At 53.0% G+C, this 14086-nt stretch overlaps 1 protein-coding gene across 1 annotated transcript; it reads right to left on the minus strand.

The window, feature by feature from the left end:
• Nucleotides 1–4549: 4549 nt before the first annotated feature.
• RHO (rhodopsin) lies at nucleotides 4550–10968 on the minus strand. The gene is made up of 5 exons (XM_003796229.3): nucleotides 10507–10968; nucleotides 7770–7938; nucleotides 6270–6435; nucleotides 5896–6135; nucleotides 4550–5054 (listed from the first exon to the last, which is right to left on the minus strand). Exons 1-5 carry the CDS (start codon nucleotides 10865–10867, stop codon nucleotides 4944–4946), a joined length of 1047 nt encoding a protein of 348 aa, XP_003796277.1. The 5' UTR covers nucleotides 10868–10968; the 3' UTR covers nucleotides 4550–4943.
• Nucleotides 10969–14086: the final 3118 nt, after the last annotated feature.

Raw genomic sequence — 14086 nt, forward strand, 5'->3', positions numbered from 1 at the left:
ACCCCTGTTGTCCAGCCAACAGAGTGTCAACCAGCCAGTCCCCAGCCAGCCCTCTAGCTGACCACAGGTTCTTGAATGAGCCCCGCCAAGATCAACCAAGCTTGGTCCAGAACAGCAGAACTGCATATCTGATCTGCAGAGTCATGAACAACAATAGGAGGTTTGTCTTAAGCCATGATCTTTGGGGGTTGTCACATGGTGCAAGCTAATTGATGCACTTGGCCTGGAAGGCCCCTCTGCCTTTCCTATGTCTAGCCTTTGTGTCAAGTAGGGAGAGGGGAGGGCTGTGTCTGTCTCATTTCTGGACGTATCCTGGGTGCCCCACACAGCACTGCACACCCAGTAGGTGCTCAATACCCACCGCTGTGATGCTGTGGAAGTCCCAGTGCCAGAGCCCCCCTTGGCCAGGCGAAGGGGTGCCCGTCTCCCAGAGCCACGCAGGAGCAGGAGATGAGGCAAAGAGGCAAATGGAAGTTGGCACAAACGGGGGCAGCAATTTTGATCACATTTGTGGGGCATTTCCAAGAATTGAGAACTAGAGAAACAGTCAGAGATATAAACATACTCATGAGCTACAGCTGAAGCCCTGCTCTCAGGCTGTGCCAGGATAGAATTTTGCATCCAGAGGGAAGAAGTTCTAAAATGTGCTGTGTGATCTAAAAATTCCTCTAGAGGATTGCCTTTTTACAGGGAAATGATTAATTCCGAGCGTCAGACTGCTGGAGAGAGGACAGGCTGCTTGATGTGCTTCTGCAACTTTCTTACGGAGGCCTGTGTAAAATTTAACTTCTACCGAAAACTTTTTTATCGTCATGGAACACTGAAGAGGATCCTTCCATGCATAAACTTTCTTACAGTCTGAAGACTGTAGTTCTGGACCTTTTGGGGCTGTTATGGGGTGTCCGTCTACTTTGTGTAACTCTAGCCCCTATAACATCAGAACATGTGTGACTTTTCTGTGCTGACTTTAGGTCAATAAATGTAGAAGGGGGAGGGTAGAAATAGTAACAAGCTGCTACATTTGACGTCCATGTAAATATTTTATATTCACTATTTTATTTATACATGAAAAAGCTGAAGTTCTGAGCTGAAGTTCTGAGGACCAGCCCTATGATCTTTCTGAATTCAGACCCTGGGCTACAGTCCAGAAACCCTGTATTAGTAAAGAAATCAGCTGTAACTCCAAAATAACAAGTAGCTTAAATTAGAAACCATTTCCTCCTGATATTCTCCAGGTACAAGTTGTTCAAGGCTGACAAGGCAGCACTGGAGAACCGGACTCCTTCTCTCTCAATGCTTTGCCATTCTCTGGCCTCAGCGTCTACCTCATGATCCAATATGGCTGCTGAAGCTCCAGTCACCATAACTACATTCCAGCTGGCAGGAAGAAAAAAAGAGAGGAAGTGCAGGACACTTCCAAACTCTGAAACACACAACCCAGTGGCTGCTGGGTTAAATCACTTCTATGTACCATCCAATACTGCTATAGGTGCAAAGGAAGCTGAGAGATACTGTCTTGTGCTAAGTAGCCAGGTGCCAGCTAGAACTTATGGTGATAGTAGTAATAGAATGAAAGGGAATGAACATTGGGAGCATTACTATCTACCTCCCCCCTCTCCTGAGGCCCCTGTTGTTATATTAACCTCCTTACATATCCATCTCCCATCACACCAAGGCCTGCCTCCTTTGAACTTGGTTCACACCACTGGGAAGGAAATTCACATTTACTGAACACCTAGTGTGCACAGCATTCTTTATGCCAATAATCTCATAGTCCCTTTAGACAAGCCTGTCTTTACAGCTGAGGGGCCAAGGCCTGGAGCTATTCAAGGACTTACCCTGAGACCACACCGGTGGTCAGCACCTTGGCTGTCGGTGGTGCATGTCTCTCTCCTTGTATGAGAGAGCTCTGTGCCCCTGAGGCAGGCTAGGTCACAGCCCAGAGACCTATCCCCTCCAATTCATCTCCAAGTCCCAGGGCATTGGCCTGGGGTTGGCTTCCTTAGATTTTATTGACTGGAGCTACCATTTGTATACAAAGTGGGTTCCATAAATCTGTTGGCTGCCCGGAGATGAGGTGGGGACACAGTTTCTGCAGCTGCAGTCAATATCACTTCCCTTTATATATGACAAGTTTCCCCCTGGACGTGTGGCTGGCACAAACATACCACCCTCAGAACACCATCACTTAGCCTGGGGTCTAGGAGAAGCAAGACAAGCTGCTTGTAAGAAAGGACAGCTGAGAGGCTACTGTGCTGCCCACTGCTCTCTGGACCAACACAATATCTGAAATGGAGATGGGACCTTTGGGACGATCCTGGAAACTCTCTCTCATGTTCCCTGTGTGGGAGGGAGGCCTGGTCTAGCCAGGCTCCTGGACATCACTGACTTAGAGTCTGTCCTCTCTGGGCCCACCCTGCCTCTTGCCCTCCTCCTTCTGATAAGAGCACAGCACAGGAATTCTTCTGGGGAACCTACCTCTCCCCACCCACAGGGACTTGGCTCATGGGAGGTTGACTCGGGATGCAGAGCTGAGTTTGTGACCTAGGTCCGGCCAATCAGAGGATGAATCCCCATCTCAGACATGGTGATGGGCTTAGGGGTGATCAGTTGACCCAGACCTGGCCAATCAGAGCCCTACCTAGGACCTTTGTTGGAACTGACAGGAAGGGGAAGCCTGCTTTTCACAGGGTTTGCTGAATCTGGGACTGCTAGGGGCCATTTCTGCTGCCCCTTGGGAGCAGTCCTGTGAATGAAGTAAATACAGAGGGAAGTGTGGCCAGAAGGGGAGAAACAGAGCTCGTCACATGACTTGAGCACCTGCATCCTGAAGCCCCCGATTTTTGTTTACATGAGCCAGTAAGGTCTCCATTTTGCTCCAGCCCATTTGAGCTGAATTTCCTATCATTTGTAACCAAAGGTATCTTTACTGACATCACCCAGGAAGACAGAGCATAGAGGGGCCACGACAGGGCTTCCAGCTATTACCTGTCCCAGCCCCACCATGGCACCAAGGACTTCCATCTCAGGCTCCTGACCCCCTTTCCCACTTCGGAGGATGGGGGTAACTCTTGGGAGCTATAGCTCCATCCTGTCCCCCAGTGGGGATGGGGCCCCTAGCTAGGCCAGCTCTGAGCTGAGGCCCAGTGGTGTCTCATCATCTGCTTTATGCCAGGAAGGAGGCTGCCACTTAAAGTCCACAATCTCATTAATCCCTTTAAGGTCAGTTTAAGATTCCCTTTAGCAGATCAGGAAGCTCAGGGTGATGACAAAACTTGCTTGCCGTTTCACAGGTCACCCATGTCTTTACGACTCTAAAATTGGGGCTGTTCCCAGTGCTGGAATGGCTCCCTCCATCTCCCCATCCCCAGGGGGCAGTGGGCTGCTTGACTCTGCCCAATGTCCAGTCCAGCCATCCCAGGGTCATGTGGAAGCTGCCCAGTTTCAATCCATCCTGTGGATAAAAAGCTTGAGAGTGACAAAAACCACCACCATGAATGCCAATATAGGAGCTGAGCTTTTAATGCCCCAATGTGCCTTAGTCTCCAGGTAGAGCTGGGAAAGCTAGAGCTTCCAGCTTTGCTTCTGTGGAGAAGGAGGGGAAGTTACTGAGGTGGCTCAATCCTGATGCCCCAGAATTCAGCTGGCTTTTCCGAGCAGACTCTCCAGAATGGAGATGGACTAACAGCTGCTAAAGATGGGCTTATCTGGCAAGGGCACTGGAAACCAGGACCTACGAATAATCCAGGGAAAGTGGGCCCAGCTGAATTTCCCACTCTTTGTTTCTAAGCTCTTTGAGACAAGGATGATATCAGGGACTCAGCTCTTCATGAAATGTGGGCAGGTGAGCAAAGCCTCTAGAAGCTCCGTGTGGGCCCAAAGATGCTGGGGCCTAGGTGCTTGGGCAAAAGAACAGGTGGCTTCTAGAAGCTGAGAGAAAGGCCTGTCTCTTGATAGGCCATATTGGGAAGGGGAGGCACTGGGTCTGGGGCTCCACCCTGGAGGTGAGACCCCAGGCCTTGTCCCCAGCCCCCGGCTCCTAAGTTTGTGTTTGCAGATCTGATGACCGCATTCTGCTTTCCTGTGACTGTCCCTCCCTGCAACCCAATCCCCAGCCCTGGTCTGGCCTTGACACCTGGATAATTTGTAAAAACCTGCTGAGGCTGGTGAAGCCCCATTTGCTGAATGTACGGGGCCTTGCCCAATCTCAAAATGGTCACTATTGAGAGGTGATGATCACAATAATTATTATATCAGTTGATATTATTCACGACATCAACTATAATCTGTACAGCTCCTTACTATGTACAAAGTGCTTAAACACACACACGCACGCATGCACACAATCCCATTTGGTCTTTGCAGCAGCTGTGAGTCGGCAGGGCCGGGTATTTGGGATTTCCATTTTATGAGGGAAGAAAGTGAAGCCCAAGATGGGGAAAGCAATGTTCCAGGTTGTCAGCCAAGTGTGAGTGCTGCTTCTAAGAGGGTCTGAGGGGGCAGGCATGTTCTCCCTGTCTAGTCATTCCTTCATTCATTCCTCCATTCCTTCCTTCATCCATCTAGCATTTATTAAGCACCTACTGTGTGCCCCATTCTGTGCTAGACACTTATCCCTAAGCTGGGACACTTTTCCAGAGAGCAAGTGTTCTCATGTTCTTGAAAGATGAGTTTTGGGGGAAGAGGGGTACAGATCCCGCCGGCCCCTGGGAACTTGGGGCTCCAGTTTGGGGGGGGTCTTTGTGGATGTCCCTTCTCAGGCCATCCCTGCAGAGTGAGGGAGCCTCATTTGTCTCGCATTAATCTTTAAAAAAAAAAAAACCTCAGGGAGCCTGTGTGACCTGGTTCCCTCCAGGCGCCGCTCCTGCTGGGGTGGCAGTGGCTGGGGGTGGGAGAGGGGGAAGGGAGACTCCTATAGCCGGCCATAGAGTCCTTGGCAGGGCTTAGGCCGGGGCCACCTGGCTGGTCTCCGTCTTGGAGGCTGTGGTTGAGGCCTCATCGTCACCCAGTGGGTTCTTGCCACAGCAGAGGGTGGTAATCATGCAGGTCCGGAACTGAAAAGCAAGGGGCATGAGGAGTCAGGCTCAGGCTCTGGTCCAGGATGCAGCAAACTGGTGTGGTTGGCAAGATTCACCTCCCACTTCTCCCCTGCTCTGCCCCTCCAGCCTCCACCCGAGGCCCGAGTCTGTCTCTCGGGAAGGCACTTGCTATTCATACATTCCCCTAACACCTGCCCCCCACTAGATGCCAGGACTGAGTACATGGGGCTTGGTCACCAATGACATTTCATGGTGCCCTCTGAGCACCAAGGGCATCTGTAAATGGTCTCATTTAATCTGAGAGTGTGGGTTTTTTCCTCTTTTTGTGAATGAGGAAACTGAAGCCCAGAGAGGAGAACTGACTTGCCAGGTCACACAGCTAGAGAATGGCAGAGCTCACTCCAGGAACCATGCCTCCCTCTGCCTCTTGGGGTCGGAAGCGAAACCACTGTCTTTGTTAGTGGACTGCTTTATCCCTTTATCCCCCAGATAAGACTTTTTAGAACCTTGTTCAGCTTTACAGAGACAGGCATCGTCTCATTCCCAGGCTCAGGACAATCTGACTTTTACACTGGGCTTCCAGAACCACCTGGATCACTGCTTCTCACACTTGAATGAGCATCTGAGCCATCTGGACTAGTTAGAAATGCAGTTTCTGGGGCCACCCTGATATTTTGATTCAACAGGTCTAGGCAGAGCCCAGAAGTCTGTATTTCTCAACAAGCTCCCTGGTAAGGCTGCTGGCCTGTAAGCCCCACTGCCCCACTGCTCCACTGCCCTGCCCCAGGATTAGCCTGTCCTGGCAGCCAGTGTCTGCAGCCTGGGGAACTTGTGCCCTCCCACCCCTGGCAGGCACCTGCTTATTCATCATGATATAGATGACAGGGTTGTAAATGGAGGCCGTCTTGGCAAAGAATGCCGGGAGGGTCATGAAAATGGGACCGAAGTTGGAGCCCTGGTGGGTGAAGATGTAGAATGCCACCCCAGCGTAGGGCAACCAACAGATCAGGAAGGCGATGACCATGATGATGACCATACGAGTGACCTCTTTCTCTGCCTTCTGTGTGGTGGCTGACTCCTGTTGCTGGGCGGCTGCCTGCAGAGAAACAGGACCAGTGTCCAGGCTGTAGGTTTGTAGGAACAGGGGCTGGGGCTCGGCCCAGAACGGGAGCCGTGGGTGTGCATAGGGGCCTGGACCCACAGAGCCGCACGGCCACCCTCTGTCCATACCTCCTTGACGGTGAAGACCAGCTGCCCATAGCAAAAGAAGATGACAAACAAGGGGATGAAGAAGTGGACCACGAACATGTAGATGACGAAGGACTCATTGTTGACCTCTGGCTTGAGCGTGTAGTAGTCGATCCCACACGAGCACTGCATACCCTCGGGGATGTACCTGAGGGGTGGGGTGCGGGGGCTGGGTGAGGAAGCCCACCTCCGACAGACACCCAAGCCACGTGGCTGGCCCTTCTCTGGGCCTCATGTTTACCCCTCTATTCATAGAATATCCACTGGGCTGGGTGTCTGAGGAGAGAATCGATGGAGATGGGGACTCAGAGGCATCTTGCGGAAGCCACGGCTGACCTGCCCGGCATTTTTCCTTCCTTCTTTTTTTTTTCAGACAGCATCTCACTATGTTGCCCAGGCTGGTCTTGAACTGCTGGCCTCAAGTGGCTCTCCCACCTCAGCCTCCCAGCAGCTGGGATTACAGGCCCATGATACCACTCCTGGCTACTGCTCAGCATTTCTTTACCAGCTCAGCTGCCCTGTGGCTCCCCGGGTGGCCTCGGGCCATGTAGGGCAGAAGTTGGTGGTGGGAGGAGGGAAAAGCCCCCACGCTGTCTGTAGCAGTTTGTGCACCTGTAATCCTAGGTCTTTCTAGTGATGGGGTAAGAAAATTTCCAGGCCAAAGATAGACATGTCGGGAATCTATGGGATCTTTGTGCAACTCTGGAAATAAGGGGCCCCCAGGCCATGCAGTTAGGACATTTCAGTGACTTCTGAGGATGTGACATGGGACCAAGCTCAGAAAACCCGGAGTGTCCATTGGCTGTGCCTACAGAGGATGTAACTGGCCCAGGCTGGAGAATACAAGGGGAAGAGTTCAGAGGGGATGGGCTTGGACCCAGCAGAGAGTGAGAAATGAACCCCAGGAAGATTGGGAGAGGAAGAAAGGGAGGAGCAAGTAGGAATTTCTGGAAGCAGAGAAACATGAAGCCTCAGGAAATGAGGCATCAATCTAGTTGCCCAAACCACTGTCCCCATCTTATCTCATCTCAGCCCCACTGGGAGACAATGGTGTAGAGGCTAGATGGGACCCAGATCCCAGGGGCCGCATCATCACCACCTGTACTAGGAAGGCTTGGCCTCTCCAGGTGCTCAGGCCCAAGGTCACAGGGAGCCACCATGGGGCACTGTACCAAAGAGGATTGGAATTTGGCCCTGGCTTAATTGAGGATTAGGGGCACAGCCAAGGGGAAAAGGGTAGGGCCATCTTGGATTCTCCTTGACATGGGAGACCAGGAGGACCAGCCCCCATAGCAACATTAGGGTCTGTTTCTCTCCCTTTTTGCCCTAACCCCCTATCCTGGAGATGTTGCCTGGGTGGGCATTTGGGGAAGGGGATATTTGAGGTCAGTGCCTGGAACTAGACAGCCTTGGATTTGAGTTCTGACTGGGGACCCTACAAAGAGCCCCTGGAGACCCTCCCCTTCTGCTCAATGGCATTACCTGGACCAGCCGACCAGGGGGGGTGCGGCACAGGCCAGTGCCATGATCCAGGTGAAGACGAGGCCCATGATGGCATGGTTCTCCCCAAAGCGGAAGTTGCTCATGGGCTTACACACCACCACATACCGCTCGATGGCCAGGACCACCAGGGACCACAGGGCAATTTCACCTGCAAGACAGTCAGAAATCAGTTAACACACCACCTGCCTGGACCCCACTCCTCGCCTGTCTGAGGAGAGCATGTTCCTCCTGTGGGGGGAGAGGGTGGTCAAGTAGGCAAACAGGGGGTGAGATTTGAGGAGGATTTGAGGGTGGACAGGGCTTGGACCTTAGAGGAGGAGGGAAAGGGCAGAGCGCTGGCAGTGAGCAGAGAACTTCAGGGAATCAGGGAAATTTTTTCCCTTAGAACTCTGGGTTTGGGAGGGACACCGGAATCAGACTGGGGGTGAAGATTGGCCGGGGAGCTCCATGGGGAGTTTCTGCAGATGAATGTGTCCTCGCGGGGCAACAGGCAGAGTTGCTGTTGGAAGGCAGTTCCGAGCGGGCAGAAACTTGAGTGGGAAGTCCTTCCCTCCCTCTCCCCGCCAGGGAAGTGAAATACCCTTGGTTTGGGCCCCTCTCCTGGGGGTGTGAAGCTCAGGGTAATTGCATTGCCCAGAGGAAGAAGGCAATGCTGGAATTCAGACCTCTGCCCTGCCACACCCATGGAAGTTCAATAGTGAGGGTGGGCCAGGCACAGTGGCTCATGCCTGGACTCCTACCACTCTGGGCGGCCAAGGAGGGAAGATTGCTGGAGCTCAAGAGTTCAAGACCAGCCTGAGCAAGAGCAAGACCCCATCTCTACTAAAAATAGAGAAACTAGCCAGATGCGGTGGCCAGCGCTGGTAGTCCCAGCTACTCAGGAGGGTGAGGTAGGACGATACCTTGAGCCTGGGAGTTTAAAATTGCTGTGAGCTACGATGCCACGACACTCTACCCAAGGATACAGAGTGAGACTCTGTCTCAAAAAACAAAACAAAACAAAACAGCTTGGCGCCTGTAGCTCAAGCGGCTAAGGCGCCAGCCACATACACCTGAGCTGGCGGGTTCTAATAAAGCTCAGGCCTGCCAAACAACAATGACGGCTGCAACCAAAACATAGCGGGGCATTGTGGTGGGTGCCTGTAGTCTCAGCTACTTGGGAAGCAGAGGCAAGAGAATCACTTGATCCCAGGAGATGGGGGTTGCTGTGAGCTGTGGTGCCACAGCACTCTACCCAGGGTGACAGCTTGAGGCTCTGTTTCAAAAAACAAAACAACAACAACAAAAAAAAACCCAAAAGGTCAGCGCCTGTGGCTCAGTGAGTAGGGCACTGGCCCCATATACCAAGGATGGTGGGTTCAAACCCGGTCCTGGCCAAACTGCAACAACAATAAAAAAAATAGCCGGGTGTTGTAGTGGGCACCTGTAATTCCAGCTACTTGGGAGGCTGAGGCAAGAGAATCACCTTAAGCCCAGGAGTTGGAGGTTGCTGTGAGCTGTGATGCCAGGCACTCTACCCAGGGTGATAAAGTGAGACTCTGTCTCTAAACAAACAAATAAAAAAAAAACAAACAAGAAAAACAAAAAATAATGAGGGTAACCAGCAACCAAATTAGGACATTTCTGAGAGTGAAAGGGAACACTAATAATTATTCCTGGACAATAGTTGTAGACTGAGGCAGACCATGCAGAGAAACGATGGCCTCTATGTGGCACTCCCACCTTCTGGCCAGAGACTGGGTGATCTGTGATAATTGTAGGTAACAAACACCCACTGACAGCAAGAGAGTCCCTGAGAATGGCACCAAGGCAGCGTCCTGAACACATGAAGGAGAGAGACCAGGCCGGCAGAGCAGCTCCCGTGGCTGGCTCTAAGCTCTCCCCATGCCCCTGGCTGTGTGGTAACTACCTCTTGAGTCTCCTATATCTCAGGGAGACACCCTGGGTCTGAGGCAGGAGACCTCAGTGCTCACTCCTGCCCTGCCACATCTCTCAGTGAGTCTCTTCCCCTCTGCCTGCCTCGGTTTTCTCATCTGCTAAATGGGATCTGTTATCCCTGCAGCTGCCCCCAGTCTCCATCAGTTTTCTTGTCAAATGAAAGGAAATATTTGCAAGCATCTTTCAAAGCTGCAGGTCACCACGTAGGTCTAATGGCTCCTGACAAAACAGGTTGGTCCATAAAGGGGTGCTGAGGTTCCCTGACACAGAAAGCATTCGAGCACAGCAGAGAGGCTCGTGGTCAGGTGGTCAGGGAGACAGTCAAATAGTTGCTGGGGTGACTGAGCTCATTGCCCAGCATAGGGAAATCCAGTGATGGGGACTGAGAATTTGCCTCCTGCCCCAAGTGGCCAGCATGGATCTGTCCCAGCCCAGAGGCTTGGGGGGCTCCAAACCCAGCTCTGGACTCATCCCCATGTCACCCCCAGCAAGGTCTTTGACTTCTCTGAGCCTCAGTTTCCCTGTCATGAAATGAGACAAGAGCACCAGTCCAAATGAGATCAGTGCAGTGTTCAGTGCCTGCCCCTACAAACAGCAACCCAGCCTGTCCCCATGCACAGTGATTGCAGATCGAATATGTGAAGGCTTTGGATGATGCCGATGGGGAGAAGGAGAGGAGAGAAGGGCTTTCATCTCCCTCCCCCAACGCCGCCCTATCCCCAGACCCCTCCAGGCTGGCCTGCTCCTGCACCCCCCAGCCTGCACCCCCGGCTCATACCGCCCAGGGTGGCGAAGAAGCCCTCCAGATTGCATCCTGTGGGCCCGAAGACGAAGTATCCATGCAGAGAGGTGTACAGGGTGGTAGTGAAGCCACCGAAGACCATGAAGAGGTCGGCCACGGCCAGGTTGAGCAGGATGTAGTTGAGGGGCGTGCGCAGCTTCTTGTGCTGGACGGTCACGTAGAGCGTGAGGAAGTTGATGGGGAAGCCGAGCACGATGAGCATGAACATGTAGGCGGCCAGCATGGAGAACTGCCATGGCTCAGCCAGGTAGTACTGCGGGTACTCGAAGGGGCTCCGCACCACGCCCGTGGCGTTGGAGAAGGGCACGTAGAAGTTGGGGCCCTCTGTTCCATTCATGGCTGTGGCCCCTGTGGCTGCCCTGAGGGCTGCTCCAACCCAAGAATGCTGCTGAGGCCCAAGCTCAGCCTCCCAGGGCTCCTGCTGGACAACTCTGGGCTCCAACCCCCCCCAGAGCCTTATAAAGTGACCTCCCCTCCCTAAGCTCTTGGCTGAATCAGCATCTGGGAGATTGGGGTGTCATAATCATATTAATCCCCACCACAGCTACTGGGGACCTAATTGGCTTCTAAGAGGGGCCAAGGTGACACAAGTGGGAGCCTGGGGTCAGGAAGGGGAGGTGTTAGGACCCTGGAAAAGTGAAGGAGGGTGGCCTAACCTGTCTGTCCCACCGTCCCCCCCAGGAGTTTGCCCAGTTCAGTTTGGTGCATTTGGCCTGGGGTAGGGACCTGAGGACTCCATGCCATTTCCTTTCCCCTGGGTTACTCTGAGCTGAGGTCAAGTCTTTCTCTGTACTGGACCATGAGCACCCACGCAGTGAGAGGCTCTCTGGCCATTGTTTCAGTCTCTCACCCCCCTCACATAGTCCCTTTCCTATTCCCTGCAAGCTGGTGACCCCAATTCATACTGCTAGATCAGGAGCTCCATGAGGGCAAGGGCTGCACCTGCCAGCTTTGGTCTTCCCACTGCCAGACTCACAGCCTAGTGCAGCCCAGGAGCTCAGTAACTATTTGTTGCATTGAATTAGGAATCTGCTCACTCACTTGTTCATTAGACAGTCATGTGCAGGTTCCTGGGGACACAAAGATGGGCAAAGAAATGGCCCTGCCTGGAGGAGCTCAGGGTCTGAGGAGGACTCAGATATAGAAGAAGCAGATTTCCCCCAGGGAGGGTACTCAGGAAGCCATGGAGACAAGGGGGCTGCCAGCCTGGGGGGATTCAGTCCAACGAGGTGATGTTTAGGCCTGTGAGGGAGGGGAGTGCTTTGCCAGGTTTCTGGGTGAGGCAGACCCCCCTTCCATGGGGGGCAGCTTTGATGAGTCTTTAATGCCAACCCTAGGAAGCTGGTTTTACCCAGAAGGCAGTGAGCAGTGGCTCTGGCAGATCTCAGGGGGCAGAAGGGTGACTTAAATACCCCCAGAGAAGGAGTAGAGGGAGAGAGGTTGGAGGGGGTGTCTGGAAAACAGGAAGGTGACAGAGCCCCTCAAGGCCTGGTGCAAGGCCTTGCAGCCAAGACCACATGCTGGGTCTGCATGGGGTGGGGGGCTACCCTGGGCCATAACCACACAGACAGGCCTATTGGGTGGCACAGCAGGCAAAGTGCTGTCTAGGGATGTGTGGTCAGTCACATGGGCTCAGATGCTATGTGGCAGGTAGCCCGTGAGGGCCAGACACAGGGCAGCAGGAGGAAAAAGATGACCTGGGGCAAATGAAGGCTGGACACTGGAAGGTTCCCAGCCCTCGGCGTCACAAAGAGCATGACAACAACACCCTCTAGGAATGAAGTAGCCAGGCTGCTCGGGGTCAGGACTGCTCCCACCATCCAGCTCACATGTGTGTACTGAGCACTTGTTGTGTCCCAGGCAAGGTGTTCCATTCTGGGGGACACATAGGGGCCAAGAAAGACCAAGCCCCTATGTGCAGGAAGCCAGCATACCTAGGGGTGGAGTGGGGGCCATAGACAAGAAATAAGACAAGTAACAGTAGGGAAGTCCAGTGGTGACCCTTCCCCACGTGCTGTATGATGTTCAGGGCAGCCCGGGAAGCCTCTCCCAGGAGGTGATGCTTGAGATGAAAGCAGAATGATGGCAGGAGCTGTGGGGGAAAGGTGCTCAGACAGAGGGTACTGCAAACACAGACGCCCTGAGCCCAGGGAGGGAGGGTCAGCCAGCAACCATCCCTGTCCCTAAGCTCTCTCTCACCCAGTGTCTCTTCTCAACTGGGATTCCCAGGTGTGTCTGCTCAGAAAACTGCCCCTTTCCCTCTAGCCCAGCTTTGCTCCAGGCCCTGCCTGATGTGGGTGGTGTCAGGGTCTAACAGAGCTTGGTACATGGAGGGCATGGCTGGGCTTGCGGGGTGTAGCCTGTCACAGTTTAAGGCGCTTGGTAGTAATTAGGCCCAACGCTAATGAGGTCAAGGTGGAAGGTTTGATTCTGACGTGGCCCCTGGTGACTACACGGAGGGGTGCACTAGCTGCTCTGGGTCAGTGCTGGCCCTGCACAGCTCAGCAGTTCCTCAGCACCCTGCCTGTCGCTCTGCTGCCATCACTGTTTTGTGCTCATCTCCCAGGTGAGCCCCCAAGGGGTCCTGGGTCAGTCTGGAGCCCAGCATGGTGCCTGGCGTGTAGTAACAGCCTCACGAACAGTTTTCTCTGCACTAGAAAGTATCTAGTTTTGTTTCCTGATGTACCCCAGGGCCTGGCACGTGAAAGTGCTCAATGAGTATTTGTTGAATGAACCGATGAGTCAGTGGAAGGATCTAGATTATCTCAGCATGTACTTCTCTCTGTCTCAGTTCCTCTTCTGCGACAGAGTTTCACAATCCCAGCCTCTGAAAGAATTAAAATCACCAAGGCGCTAAATATTCTGTAACGCTTGACAAAGGATTTTTTTTTTGATGTATACAAAAATTGCTCTTTGTTTAGAGCAACGGACATAGAATGATCCAGAAAGGTTGTTAGAAGTCACCTACCCTGACCCTCCCTCCTACATCCATTTTGCAGATGGAAAAACTGAGGTCTAGAGTCTGCAGTGAGTTGCTCAGGACATGTGACAGATGAGTGACAGCCTGGGCCATAACCACACAGTCAACTGGGCTTTGGGGTATTACTCACCATGGCCAAGCCTCCAAGGACAGCCCCCTCTCAGAACAGTCACATCATGGTGACAGTGGGTAAAGGAGGATATAGTGGGGAGGTGGGAAGGCCAGAGACAGAGTCATAGGCTGGCGTGGAGCAGGCAAGCCCCAAGGGGAGAATGTGGATTCTAGTGGGTCACTCAGTCATCCTAAAACCCTGGGGAGTTGTCCCACTTCCCTCTGGACTTCACTATGCTGGGACCTGAAACCTCAGGAGACCCACACACATCCACGGGGTCAACTGACCCGACAGCTTAGCTTTCACCGTCCCCCCTCATGGGCAAGCCTCCTTTACACTCACTTCCATCTGGCGCCCCTTCCCGCTTCAGCTCCCCACTCTGTACAATGGGAAGAACAGCAGTGCTGGCCTCATCGGGCTGGCAGCTGTGCTTATTTTGTTTGTTGTTTTTTTTTTTTTTTTTT

Source organism: Otolemur garnettii, unplaced genomic scaffold (assembly GCF_000181295.1).
Source record: "Otolemur garnettii isolate 467f Iridium unplaced genomic scaffold, OtoGar3 scaffold00101, whole genome shotgun sequence".
NCBI lineage: Eukaryota > Metazoa > Chordata > Mammalia > Primates > Galagidae > Otolemur > Otolemur garnettii.

Coding starts and splice junctions, on each gene's coding strand:
- RHO (XM_003796229.3), bottom strand. CDS start 10,867: ATGAATGGAACAGAGGGCCCCAACTTCTACGTGCCCTTCTCCAACGCC. Junction 7,939..10,506: donor CTTCTTCGCCACCCTGGGCG/GTATGAGCCGGG, acceptor ACTGTCTTGCAG/GTGAAATTGCCCTGTGGTCC. Junction 6,436..7,769: donor CCCCTGGTCGGCTGGTCCAG/GTAATGCCATTG, acceptor CCCACCCCTCAG/GTACATCCCCGAGGGTATGC.